Raw genomic sequence first — 14,833 nt, 5'->3', positions numbered from 1 at the left:
ATTTTCTTTAAGATAGGATTATCTCAACTTTGAAACATGTATTTAGCATAAACCTTCCCACTTGGGAAGCAATTGTTTAAAGCTAAGACCCCGTTCTTTCGCCAAAACTTTATCTACCTTAAAAGAAACACTTTATGGCCACAACCCCAGACCCTAAAATTCAGCCATTTTCCGTATTGGGGTATTTACTCAAGCCTGCAGGCAAGGCAACCCTAGTGGACCTTCCCTCTCTCCCTAGAAAGTACAGTGTGCTCAAAAGCTTAACTCTTCTAATCCCAATTGCCCCTTTTTTTGCTTATTTTCAGAGGCATAACCTTGTAACAAAGCGACACGACCTGACAGTGGCCTATCTGGTCAAGTTAATGGAAAAAAACAGCTTCCTTGGTCGAGTTAGTAAAGGTGTTCCATGTAACAATTCCCTGTTTCATATATGAATGACACACTTTCATTTATAATATCACAATAACCAGAGTTTCAAAAACAGGATGAAAATCTTCTAATGAATGATTTAACTAGTTATGGATCACATCCTTCAGAAGTGATGACCATGGCTGGTCATGGCACTAAGACACATAAATTATCACAAACGACTTAATAAGGGACCCCAAACCTTTGCTATTTTCGTCTTCAAACAAGTAGTATCCACTCCCGGTGATAGAGGCATGTTCAACCATCAATGAGATGAATAAGATTGTTTCGGTTATAATCTATCCCCTCTCAAAACTATTATACTACTTTCATCAACCTAGTGTATATAGAATTTTATCAATGAAACACTAAAAATCAAATCTTAGTTGGTAAAAATTGGTTTTTCTTACCAACTAGATTTATCCCATCTGGGTTTACTCTTGAGACTTTTATGAAAACATAAACCTTAACAGGTCCAATAGAAGATACAAAAGAAGTTCTTATTATAATCATGGAGCATAGTTTATACAGAGATCAGTTGTTGGGAAGAATTTGCTTTACATTTTAATTGGAGATGAATGCGAGACTAAAGATGAAAGCACATACTCTAATAGGAGGATTCCATATTCATTTTATTCTCTAAAGTTTAAGCATCTGAAATTTGAATGGACAGAATAAACAAAACAATCATTACTACTTTTAGATAATGCAATTACTTCTCATAAGCAGAAACATGTGATGGTTGCTCCAATCACAAAATTTTCAGGTTCATCCCCTATCAACTCTAGAAAAATAACATTACTAGTAGCATTAACATTTAAGCCAAAAACAAATCCTGCAGGAGTAACTTATCATCTATAATACCGTAGGTTTAGTTGAGAAAGAAGTACGAATTCCTCACTCTCAAGCAGATTCTCACTGAAAACAAGCTCGATTTATATGTATAGACATAATATCAACAAGAAAAAAAATACAGACCCAAAAATAGACTAGGCTGAAGAATAGTTCGTAAGTCCACTCCAATCATTCTGTGATTGCTTTTATTCTAACATTCTGTGATTAAGATTGGCCAATCTCTTGATCTTTTCCAGAAAAATTTATTACTGTCTCTATCAAAATCCAGTAAGGTATAATCAAAATGCGAGATCAGCAAAATTTTCCTTAGCAGAGCTGATGCTCCTATGGTAATTCCCTCCTATCAAGGTAAATCATTTTTCAAAAAGCATATGACGAACAATGACACGAGAATTGGAATTCTTAATCCCATAGCACAATTTCATTTATAAAGCGCTGTAAAACCATCTCTAATAGAAATAGATTTTCTGGAACAACAAAATAGCACTATTGATTATATATTTGTATAAGGCAAATAAATTTGAAGGAAGCAGGGTATTGCTATTGCTATATACATTTTGCATGAGAGAAATATACGTACAAGACATTCTGATATAAGCAGCTTCAGTAAGATTTTGTTGTATTTCGATAAAATGTCGGAGCAAATGCTCATTCAAGCAGGCATCACAACCCTACTACCACCCAGGATATGTAAATACAGAGCAACACAAACAGTGACTATAATGGAAGACTTGGCACCAACATATCTGATAACATCCAGTCCCCTTTCCACAACCTCCTCACGAACAATATGAATACTTCTCTTCAAACCCTCTAAAAGCTTCCACAGTATAAACAACACCACAGACCTTAATGTTTCAAAGGTCACCCTTCCAGTCACATCAAGCACAAACTTCCTGTTGCCGGGAACTGCCCATGAGGAAGATACCTTATCGATCCACCCATTATTCTGAATCCCATCAAAAGAGCTTCCCCTTTCCATTCCTTTTAAAGATAATTCCTTCTCAAAACCATCTCTCATTCCACCAGCATCCACACTCCGATCAAGAACCAAACAAGAAGAACCTGACTTCGAGTTGGGACTTGTCAAAACTTGATGAGACGTACTCACCAGAGTTGCCACAGCACCATTACAAATAGACACCAAAGTGTCCTTAACATGTTTTTCATGTTTAGGATTAGTCATCCCAGCAAAGATTTCATCATAAGTATTAATGTCCATAGTCTTGTCGAGATAAACTGCAACAGCCGTGCTTACGAATCTTTGAATGCAATCAGCAATTAGCTCTTTACATTTTTCATCATATAGCAGCAAACTAACCCATTGGGGCACATCAGATGACTCATCATTCCCATTCAGCTGCTCCATTTCTCCACCGCTTGAGTAAAACCCCAGAACCAGGTTCCTAGCAAAGCTACCGACAACAACTGATACAAAACCAGTCCCAGCATTAGAGAAAACCCTATCCAACACCTTATCGGTAAAGCTGGGATTCTCCGAACCCATTTTGAATTCATTCTCATTCCCTGATTCTAACTTATAGCCTCTTAAAACCCCAACAGTTAAAGCCTCTGTAATCCTAATTAAAGATTGGGAAAACTCATCTGATCTCAAAATCTTTGAAAATTGCTTCAGACTCTTTGGAACTTGATCGGAATCGGATTGCAAAAACTCCTTCAACTCCTTGGATACGACATTGACCGTCTCGGCGGATTCCGAGACCAACTCAGCTAACGAAACCAGGGCACCGAAGAGCTTGAAAAACCTCTTCCTTTTCTTCACAACAGAGGGTAAATTATAGACCTTGTAGGCCCCATAACCAGAGACGCCACATACAGCTAACAATATAAGCCATTGTTTCTTCCTGCGCGAAAAAGTCAACGCCTTGTTCACCAATCGCAAATCCATGAACAAAAACAAAACACTAGAATTACAAGAATTGGAACCTAGAGCTTTTCAAATACAAAATGGAAAATAAATATTGACCCAGAGAATTTTTTGTTTTTGGATAAGGTTTCACAGCTCGAGAAATCTAGGGTTTCGTTTCAAAGTTGATGGAGGTAAGAGAATTTTTAATTTTGTGTAAAGTACACAAGTGGTCCCTTATATTTTCGATTTGTCTGAATTTAGTCACCAGTTAAAAAAAAGTGATTTTACTCTCTTACATTATGGGTCTAATAGACAAAAATCGAACTCACCGATAATACAACACACACTTTGCACATGCAACTGCGCACACCCTATTTACAAGGTAGTATTTGAAGCGATTACAAGGTAATGTTTGTATATAAATTTTTTTAGCCTATTTACAACGCATACACCCTAAGACGCAACTACTTAAACCAGAGAGTTCTAAAGAGAACAACACACGTTTCTACCACTGAGACCAATAAATGGGTTTCAAAATAAATACTTCTATATTATAATTAGATTTGATTGCATCAAACATCCCAAGCAATGTCTAGATTCTAAGTTGGTCCCTACATTTTAAAACATTCTAATTGAGTCTTTAAACTGTTGGTATCATTTTAATAAAGTCATTTGCTTAAACTGTCAATATTGTAATTGAGTGTGTGGCAGTTTTGTGTTGGTTTCTTTTGTTATAAAGTTGTTATTTCTGTTAGGCTGCAGCTGTGGTGGCCCATATTTGTTATTTCTGTTTTTGAGTTCGTTAGCAGTTCTGATATTAAAGGTTGTAGTGGGCTTCACCCAAAAGACGATTATGGTAATCATCTATTCAACTCCCAATGTAATATGATTAATAATTTTCTTATTTATAATCTCACGCTACTTTTAGTTTAATTTTTATATTTTATAATCATTCAAGTAATATTACTTTATATAAAAAAGTAATACTATAAAATAAACTCACACGTTTAAAATAAAATTGTCATATCATGTTGATAAAAATATTGGCATATCAACAAATAATAACCACTTATTGAAAAAGACCTCAATGTTTAATATTTTTCCAGTTAAGCCCTTAAATTATCATGTCACATGTCATGTTAATACAAAATATTGATCCTTTGTTAACCATTTAAAAGGATTTATTTTAAAAAGTTAAAATATTATGATTTAAATAAACACAAATATTTTGAGCAACTATATTTGGTTGGTTGGTCAAATTACTAATCTTTATTTTTTTCATATTTATTTAGGTTATAAGTTCTAGACCCAATGACGGATCCTGAAATAATTTTGAGGGTGGCACAAGTATGTTAACAATATAAGTTCGATTTCAGAGTGAACACATACACGCCCACCATGGGTAAGCTTTAGAACCGCTACTGTCCAGACCCATTAAGAATATTCTTCTTTCTTCCTGGAGTTCCTCTATCATTTCCCTATAAGTAGAATTAAGATTAAATTTAGAATTTATAACAAAAATATTTTAAGAGTCGCATATAATTAAGATTGACATTATTTATATAGTTTACTACTTTGAACTCTCCTTGTGAGCGGTAAGCTTATATTGGGAACTAAAGATGATATTTGTGTATTATGTTACTCAATTAATTTTTATTTATCGTTTTCGTATTTGAAATTTATATCGAATATATATTCGAACATGAATATAATAGAATGATAATATAGTTATATAAAAATAGTCAGATGTGAGATATAACTATACCTAATAGATATGTATATTATACACTTGTTTAAAATCAAAAAACCATATCGTAAAATTTAATTATTGAGGAATATAAATGCAAAAGAGTTGAACATTTACCTTCAAATTCAATTAAACTTTTGGGGGATAATGTTAATATTTTGACAATTCTATTCCTCTCTTATTGCAAGTATTAGTCAAAAAATTACTTTAAAATTGCCTTTCTTTTATATGATAAGTATGCGTGGACTTTCCTTTGGTATTGAAAAATATTTGTACATGACATTGGTTGTTTGATTGTCCACGAAAAATAGTCTGGTCGTACATACATGCCACTGTTCTAAGTAGTTTAATTCATTATTTATAGTGGGTTTTTCATGAAATTTTCAATTTTCAAACTCTTTTTCGTTTCTTTATTTAATGAGATAAGGGTCAAATGAATATTTTTGACCATTTCATTTAAAAAACAAAAAATTATTTCAATTTATACTTCAAATAAATTTTTTATGGTGTCGTAATTATATTTCTAATTTTTTGAATAATCTAAAATGATTATAAGGTAATATATGTTCAAAATTATCTTAATCTATTGACAACATACGCCTCTACAGACGTCGTCGCTATTTGAACTCAAAACCTCTTGATAACTTTATAAATGTATATTTAAAAAGTCACCTTGTAATTGAATATGAATATAATTATATGATTGTGATGTGTTTGATATCATAATTTGCAGATGTTGTTGAACTCACACTCTTCGATTCCTAGGAAGAAATGTGGAAATTAGTGTAATTACACTATTCACAATTTATAAATATTATTATTAATTCTCACGTTAGAATTTTATTATTGATAATAGTATTATTATGTGTAAAATTATTATTATTATTATTTTGTTCTCACCTTAAGTGAATATTCAAAATAAAATCACTAATAAAAATAAATTTGTTATAAATTAATATTATTATTATTATTAGTTTTAATATTGAATGAGAAATTTTTTACATGATATGTTTAGAACCTAAGATTATTTTTATAATAATTAATATTTTTTGGAATTTGAATTTATATACTTCTATAATTATAATTTGTACAATGAAATATATCATAATTATTTTTTGAATAATCTAGGGGGATTACAAGGTATAGTATCAATTCATAATTTTTTTAATCATTTATTACGTACACACACCCTGCAGACACAACTGCTCGAACTTAAAACTTCTAAGGAAAACAGTACTTCCTTTAACTAATAAGACCACTTGATAGAATCAAATATATCATGAATTAGAATGTAATTACATTATGCTCAGTAAATCTGCCTAAATAATTAAAATTTTCCATCATGATATAATTAATAATATAATAATTATCCTTTCAAAAAAAATATATTAATTATATTTTCGTTTAAATACGATGTGATATTTAAATATATGAAATTCAAATAATTTTAGAGTTGAAACGTGGAATTCAAGTGATAATGAACAATTAATATTTTAATGATTATTGACTTTTAATTTTGTAAAAAAACCCAAATATATAAGTTTAAACACCGAGCTTAACATGCGTTGAAAATGAAGCTGCGGCGTAAATGGTGTTCATATTTACTATATATTTGGGTGTTTTAAGTTTGATTTTCTAAATTAACGTCCCTCTCTTCAGGGTTTACTGTAATGACAGTCAAATATCGTCATTATCAAGTAACACATACTTCAAAGGTTGTGAGAGATTAAACAAATACATAATAAATTCTCTTTTATTTAATTACTTAAATATTTAGGAATTAAAAAACAATTTAGAGTTTAAAAAAATTGAGTATTTTACAAAAATATATCATGTGAAATTTAGATAAAGTTTCCTAAATATTACAAAATCCAAACAATAAGAAACATTTTAAGAATTGTTACTTTACCCAACAAAGATAAACAATAATAAATGAATAAACTACACTATTAGCATTGAACTTTAGACACTGTCTTGTTTTGGTCATTGAATTATACATATTTTATTTTTATCACTAAATTTTTGAGTTGAAATCTGTGAACAGATGAATTACGCTAACTAATCTCTAAAGTTAAAAATGGTTGAATCTTACCTTAATTAATATTATTGTTTTCATAACATATTAAATTAATTTAACCTTTTAGCCTCCAAAAATGATGAAATGATTCTAAAACATAATAAAGTTAGAAATTAATATTGTACTAAAATTAGGTTTTAACTTTCCCCTTTTATAAGTATTTATAATTTAAGTTTATTTCTGTGATTTTTTATTTTTAAATTTATGAGTAGAAAGGTTTATGAACCTAAGAAATCCAATAAAGAGGGCATGTAAAGCCGGTTTGAAAATTAGGCGAAGAGATGGGAATTGGGAAAGGATAAGGTAGTAGGGCGCCGTGGATGGTTTGAATTAATGATTTTTGGTTTGCCAGTTCTTATCATATGCAGTTTTTTAGGTCAACAAATAACAACAAGACTTAATAATATTAATAAACAATAAACAACAATATTTAATAGTATTAATAAATAGGGTAAACTATGCTGACAATCCCTCATGTTTTCAGTCTGATTGATTTTGGTTAAAAAAATTAAGGAGAAATAGTACCTAATGTTATCGATCCGTTTTAGTCCTCAGCCGTTAACCTTTAACGGAAGTATTACGTAACAATTAAAAAAATTTAAAAATAATTCACATGAGCTTAAGCCCATAAGCGGCTGTTTGGTTCGGGGAATGTGGGATTCTCATGGGAATGAAATCTACATTTCCCTGTTTGGTTGGTTGAGAATCTCTTTCTCGGTAATGTTTTATTACCAATAGTGGATTTTTTGGGATATATTACCGGGAATGTCATTATCTCCCTTTCCTTAGGTATTGTTGGATTACCGGCGTTTTGGACTAAAATACCCTTAATTTTTTCTCACAAATATCATTCTTCTGTCATTGAATAATAAAAATTCTACGAAGCTTAAATTACAAATTTATCCTTAAATTATTTTAGATTTACAAAAAAAAGTATATAATTAAAATTTTATATAAAGTTCAGGGGTTAAAATAAAATTTTACCTTTTCATTAAACTTTTTTATATTTTCAATTTTGTAAAAAATTATATAAATTTTATGAATTTAAAATTTTTAAAGAAAATATATAAATATTTTCCAACTTGTTAAAAATAAATATATAATAAGAACAATTTTGTTAAATATACATTCCAATAATCTTTTATTCCTTTAACCAAACACGGTAATCTTACATTCCTGCTAAACCAACTAAACATAAAATACAACATTCTCAGTAATCATATTCTCTGGTAATCTTTTATTCCCACTGATAATCTTACATTCCGTGAACCAAAGACACTCTTCTTCTTCTTCTTTCGGAGGTCGCATAGTCCTCTGTTCTTAGGATCTCCATATAGAAATCTCATCTCACCAACATTTTCAAGAACCCTTTAATTCAACTACAATGTACGAATAAGGCCTTTATACAAGACAGTTGACAGACCCAACCTACCCATTGGTGGGAAATTACGAATAACCATTATGACCTTATACCTATTTTTCATAAAACAAGAACCATTATAAATCTCTTTCAACTATAATAAAGGAGAGAAGCTTCTTTTCCTCTCATTCTTTTCATCTCCTTAATAAATTCCAACTCTTGTATAGGAAAATCATCGATTATTAATTACTTGTTTCTCTGTTATGATTTATTGTATAAACTAGAAGGAATGAACTATCAATGACTGAAAAATTCAGTTTATTTTAATCAACAAATAGTATTAATAAATATTTAATAACAAGACTAAATAGTATTAATAAATGGGATTAAGTTATTTTTGTATTCTCTACTTTTTGTAAAGTAAATGGATGAAATTTGTAATTAGACCTAAATGATCATCGTATTGAATTTTATATATATAAAACTTAATGACACACTCCGCATAAACTGGTTCTTATCTGATGGTTTTGTCTAATCTGCGAACTTGTGAAATAGTCAAAATCCAACAAAGCAGCGGCCAGTTTCGCCTCAACTACCTTATAAAACCCTTCCACGTGCACCAAACACCTTCATACTCTACCTTCCCATGCCTAACTCTCTCTCCTCCATAATAATTCTTTGTTTTTCAACCAAAACCCACACTTCAATCATTGAAATTATCTCCTTAATCAGTAGCGAGAATGAGCAGCAAAGGGCATATACAGAACAAGTTCCTGAGGTTCATCACGATTCCCTTTAGAGCCCTAGGCAAAGCAAGGGATCTTTACGTGAAGAGCTTGACGAGTTGCGCTGCAAGCGTCAGCTTCGGGCAAGGCGGCGGTGATTACGCGGGGCAATACCCGGGCTTGCCGAGGAGCTTCAGTGCAAGTTCGGCGGCATCTAGCCGTGACGACGAAGATCTTAGAGATCTCATCAGGGCTGCATCGGTTAGGAGCTTGGGTCATAAGAACGAAGTGGAGATGTTCTTGCAAGAACAACTGAAGCAGATGAGAGCAGCGAAAAGGTTGCCCAAGAGTTCCAGTGTTGGGATGGGAAGAATCGATGAAGACAAGCCTTTTGAATTCCAAGAAAAGAATGAAGTTGATCGTGTTGATAATAATAATAAGAAACAAGATTCATTGTTTACAAGAAGTAAAACCTACGCTGTCACCAAAAGGACTAGCGTTGCTTTTGATTCTTACTGATTTTATGTAAATATTTTGGGATGTAAAACCAAGTAATATATATATATATATATATTATTCTCTTTATTATTATTATTTTTTTGCTGCTGTTGTTATTGTTTTGAAATGAATATAGAAAAAAACAAAGATAAGTTTAATCAACTTATATTTAAATCTCAATCCATCCATTATATCTATTTATAAATTAAAAAAAACTTACATAAAACAAATCTACTCAATTATACATAAGGAGTATTGTTATCAATAGTCTCATGATTCGCCCCCCGGGGGGGGGGGGTGCAGCAACTTCCATCTACTCATGATTCAGGGACCTCTAGCCAACAAAAGCCTCCACCACGTTGTTCCGCCTCCAACGTCCGTTGCTTGGATGGTTACTAGTTCCGGCCACTGGAATTGGGATAACTTTAGTGGAATGCTCCCCTGAGGAAATCTTAATAGCTGTGACGAACCCCACACAACCTATCCTAGATGCAGACACGTTGGGATGGATTGTTAACAAACTCCGAACGCGTCCGTCGGCACATGACTTGGAAAGAAATTGTAGCATTTGTAACACCAGTACTGAAACTATCGATCATGTTCTTCGTCATTGCAACAAAGCTCGTTCAACGTTTGATCTGCCACAATAAGCTTTCCGTATTCAATCAATGAATATGGGAGAACCTCCACAACACAATACTAGTAACTATGCCATATGCGTGTAGTGAATGGGATACATTGTTTTCGGTGGTTTGCCGGAATCTTTGGAAATTCCAAGTTTTTCAATAGCATGAGATTATTGTTGTGTGTAGTAGAAGATTTGTGGAGACATAATGAGGAGGCGAGAATCCCGTCCAAAACATGAAGAAGATATAAATATAAAATGAAAGATACATATATGATAAAAGATATGTATTACGAACAAGAGGAGAAATTACCACTTAACAGCGACGCTAGGGGAGTGACAGAGAACGTAAATTGTTTATTTCATTTTTTTACCAAAAGAAAACTAATGTGTATATGTTTGAAATTGTATTTAATCATGAGTTGCTAATTAATAAAGATATGCGAATGATGTAGGTAATTTAATAAAATCAGTTGATGGAACTTGCTGGCCCCCTTGAATCATGAGACTAGTGACAACAATATATATTTGCTAGCTTTAGGAGTTTGACATAGCCTCCTGGTCGATAAGATTTACGATCTCTAATGGGGGCTCTTTAAACTAGATCTTTCTAATGCACTTTCCATGAGATAAAGACGTAAGTGTAAAACCACGCCATTTGTAACTCTTCAGATTGGTCTAAGGACGATTTCCCATTCTCGCTTCAGCATCAGTTTTATAGTATCAGGCTAATGGAACACTACATGAAATATTTGGGGAATCAACTATCACACAGCCTCCAAACTATCAGTTCCAACGTCTACTTTGCGATAACCAAGCCTCCATGCATGCTCCAAAGTGTCATGTATCATCCAAAGCTCCGCGTTTAATATCGGGAAGATTTCTCAAAAAGCCTAAGAGCCACTCTCTTTGAGTGTTTCGAAACACACCCTCTGCAGCCGTCGCATGATCACTACTTGGGACAACTCCATCGACATTAACCTTTATCTAACCCTCTGGTGGTCTACCCCAAATACACAATAACATAAATTGATAACGTTATTGAATTTCTTGATTGTTCATTATTTAATCTCCAATAATCGAGAAATATTGTATTTTCAAATGTCTTACGTTGCAGTTTTAACTTTAAGAATTTATCTTTCATTCCTTAAGAGAATCTCGGAAGTGCATCGATTAAGGACACGACCCATAAATTATATAGTACTTAAATCTATATCGATAGAAAATAGCATGAAGCAATTAAACATATTTTTTTTGTGTTACACATAGGTGGGCAGTGGTAAAAGATGAAAGTGTGTTTAACAGAATGGTATTTTACACATGCAAATCAATTCCATGGATGTTTCGAAAGATAGTTAAGAGCATTTAGGCTGTTTGAAAGCAGTACCTTGGAGAAGGAACTCGAATATTTAATATCAAATAACGGACAATGAAGACCATATCGTTAACAGAAACATGGATCGAGAGTTCTTGCAGGTCGTTAACCTTAAACATACATGCATGCATACATACACATACATGATTCATACATACATACATACACAATGTGGACAACTCTTGAAAACAAATACCATTGTTTAAACAATTGGAGAAAAATCCTTGTGCTACATTCATTGTAGTGAACAGTATGTAATGCTTGTATTCTATGTCAAGAGTTTTTGGCAAATTATGGTGCCCTGGAAGTCTAGTATAGCATACGGAAAAAGCTTTACTCTTTCAACATACGGCATGCGGGAAAACCCGAAGTTATTAGTCCACGTCTCGAATGTGGTAGGCAGTGCAGGCAAAACCAGCATATCCACCCCTAATTTCACCAGATTCTTTTCAAGTTCATCCATCAAAACTTGGCACATTCCGCGGCGGCGGTGTCTGAACCTGGTGGCAACAAGGGGCATTTCAGCCACCTTGTTATCGTGTACTCTCAGAGTGGCCACTGAAACCAGATCATCATTTTCCCCCAGAATCACTGTATAGAATCCCCTGAAGTTGAGTTGTTTCAGCTTAGAGGGTCGGCTGAATATCACGTCTTCAACTAAATCTCTCCCCGACCCAACAGCTTCGCTTGGCTCAAAACACTCATGCATCGCTTCAACTGCAGCTCTCAACTTCCTCTGATTCCCTTTCTCTGCAGATGACTTCATGCCATGCCCTTGAGCTCGATTATCGGATTTCAGCAATGTCCAAGACAGATTGTTCCCCACTGGAATTGGCTTCCCTGTAAGTTTTTGTTGGCCATAAAAGATCTTTTCACAGTTCTGGCTACATAGTAATGCCATGTTTTCCTCCGTATTCGTCCTGCTTGCTTTCTTCAACTTCAAGCAATCAACATGGAATTTAAGCTCACATTGATGACAAGAAAATAAAATTTTGTCCCTTGAATATCCGATGCTGCATATTCCACAGCAGCAAGACGGGCAAAACCAGGGGTCATTGGGGACTTCCTTTAAGCCAAGGCATTTCATATGGAAAGTTGAAGGACAGTAATCACAGCAAATTAAATCTCCTCCATTGTAGCAAGCAGAGAAAACTTCATCATGCTCGTCTCGAAACAAATTGTCGGCCACCTTCACGGTTTTAGGGCTCTCTACAATAGAAGGAGTTCTCGGAGTGGTTGTTGTGCTCTTCATTGAATCACAAACTTGTCTTTGACAATCAGCAAGTGACCTGCCGGTGCCATCGTCCAAGATTATGTAAGCCGCTGGCCTGTGATTGGTGCTTCCAGCATGATCTTCAAAGGAGGTGAGAGCGAAAACCTTCGAGCAACAGTCACATTGAATCCCGTCACGAGTGATCCGACCTTTCATCAGCGGATTCCCTGTCTTACTGCGATAATACACCTTTCCCAGTATCGGAACAACATTATTATCTATCAACAGAGACAGAACAGTTCGAGGGTTACGCCTAGAAACTGGACCCTTCCGCACTTGTTTACTATATTTTACCACCGGAGCCTCTTGTATCTTCAACGTTTTCCCTCTTTTCGGCAATTCAGATTGAACAGATTCCAGTACTGGCTGATCATCCATACTCGAACTCTTTCGTTTTTTAGATTGCTTGGGCTCCACGTTTCCCGTCCTTCCCTCTGCCGAACCTTGATCGATATAACTTTTGCAAGCCATTCTCAACGAATTGTAAACTTCTCCATGGGGCGATTGATATCTCGGTTCTTCTTTCCCGTTTCTGATGGCATACCAGAAAACCCATCCCTTAGACGAAATATATGATTTTACTTTCAATGGAAGTTCACCCGAGTTCTTAGGTCGACCTGCACCTCCATGGTAGCACCACTTTCGAACATCTTCTTCGCATCCTTCTCCTTCAACTGCAAACGTCGTAGATTTCTCGTCCATGGCCGACTTTCTGAAGAAAGTGAAGCTAAGAGAGATTTCTTGAACAACAGGTAACCAAAAGAATCTTTAGGAATGAGGAAGTTAGGTTATTTATACAAATAGATGTTCAATTAAATATTATAGTATTATTTATACAAATAGATGTTCAATTAAATATTATAGTACTATAATACAAATCAATGTTTAATCTAATCTCTACCTTTAAAAACTACAAATAAAAAAATAAAATTTTACCCCTGGGATTAGGTTAAACCTGGAAACTACAATCCGAAAATATCACAAAATCATTGGATCATAACTCTCTCGTATTTTTTTAATTTATCTTAATATTTTTTTATTTATTTTAGATTTTAAAGAATTCAACTTGTAGGATTACAATGTCTGAAATCACAAGAGAAAAGTTCTAACAATACAAGAATCGATTCGTATATTTGTTCTTGTTTTAAATTATACTCATATTTAAATTATTTTTATTTTTTAGGAATGTATATAACTTTTGTTAAAATAATAATTTTTTGTGACATATTTGTAGGGATGTTCATTTTATCTGAATTTGATGGATTCTGATTGGATCTGACTATCGTATTTTTTCAAAACAAAAAAGGGATTCTATTCAAGTCGAGTTTTGTAAATAATGAATTGAATCAAGTCAAGTTCGAATTCAATGATAATTATTATAATATTTGTCTCTCTATTTTTTCAATTAGATTCTTATTTTTTTCAAATAGAAATTATTTTTATATATTTGTTTCATATCGAATTAAATGCAAATTGTTAACCTCAAATTTTGGGTTAGTTTTAAATCCAATGTTACCTCCTTAAATTCAAGTTGGATTGAATGTTGAGTTAGAACCGGTCGACCAAAAACTCAACCCGATCCAACTAGACCTATAACCATCCTTGTAAATTTGTATTTCTTTCTCGTATTTTGTGACATATTTGTAAAATTTAACAATCCAGATATTAAGTATATTAATTTGTTTTGAAACAAAATCACATCTAAATCCACATTCAAATGTGAATTAAATATAAAAGTTGAATACAATTAAAGATATGTTATGAGAGATCAATTTAGAATATTTTTGAGAGTATATTTATAAAATTTTAAGAATGAAAATAAATACCAATAAAAATATAAAAAAAAATATTAAATTATATGATAATTTAAAATTTTCAGAGACAACTGCATTTACCAATCTTAGTCAATCCATGAACAGTGAATACAAGACTCAAAAGAATAGAATGAAAAGTTAATAATAACCTAGCTATCACTACTCTTCAAACTTCAAATAATGTTTCTAAATTTCTCTTCCAATCC

The 14,833-nt window shown here is 33.0% G+C and overlaps 3 protein-coding genes across 3 annotated transcripts; 1 reads left to right on the top strand and 2 right to left on the bottom strand.

Annotated features, from left to right (window-relative positions):
* Positions 1–1,800: 1,800 nt before the first annotated feature.
* Positions 1,801–3,343, bottom strand: LOC120160878 (protein PHLOEM PROTEIN 2-LIKE A10-like). Its single transcript, XM_039171202.1, has one exon. The coding sequence runs from the start codon at positions 3,170–3,172 to the stop codon at positions 1,916–1,918; it is 1,257 nt and encodes a 418-aa protein (XP_039027133.1). The 5' UTR covers positions 3,173–3,343; the 3' UTR covers positions 1,801–1,915.
* A 5,623-nt stretch (positions 3,344–8,966) lies between these two features.
* LOC120160819 lies at positions 8,967–9,616 on the top strand. Its single transcript, XM_039171147.1, has one exon. It carries the CDS (start codon positions 9,058–9,060, stop codon positions 9,559–9,561), a length of 504 nt encoding a protein of 167 aa, XP_039027078.1. The 5' UTR covers positions 8,967–9,057; the 3' UTR covers positions 9,562–9,616.
* A 2,192-nt stretch (positions 9,617–11,808) lies between these two features.
* Positions 11,809–13,515, bottom strand: LOC120160809 (increased DNA methylation 1-like). Its single transcript, XM_039171142.1, has one exon. The coding sequence runs from the start codon at positions 13,513–13,515 to the stop codon at positions 11,809–11,811; it is 1,707 nt and encodes a 568-aa protein (XP_039027073.1).
* Positions 13,516–14,833: the final 1,318 nt, after the last annotated feature.

Source organism: Hibiscus syriacus, unplaced genomic scaffold (assembly GCF_006381635.1).
Source record: "Hibiscus syriacus cultivar Baekdansim isolate YM2019G1 unplaced genomic scaffold, ASM638163v2 tig00111393_pilon, whole genome shotgun sequence".
NCBI classification, from domain to species: domain Eukaryota; kingdom Viridiplantae; phylum Streptophyta; class Magnoliopsida; order Malvales; family Malvaceae; genus Hibiscus; species Hibiscus syriacus.
Note: the sequence above shows the minus strand (reverse complement) of the source record. Positions and strands in the feature narration are given on the sequence as shown.

What these genes read in the sequence shown, in the direction of transcription:
- LOC120160878 (XM_039171202.1), bottom strand. Translation starts at nt 3,172, where the DNA reads ATGGATTTGCGATTGGTGAACAAGGCGTTGACTTTTTCGCGCAGGAAG.
- LOC120160819 (XM_039171147.1), top strand. Translation starts at nt 9,058, where the DNA reads ATGAGCAGCAAAGGGCATATACAGAACAAGTTCCTGAGGTTCATCACG.
- LOC120160809 (XM_039171142.1), bottom strand. Translation starts at nt 13,515, where the DNA reads ATGGACGAGAAATCTACGACGTTTGCAGTTGAAGGAGAAGGATGCGAA.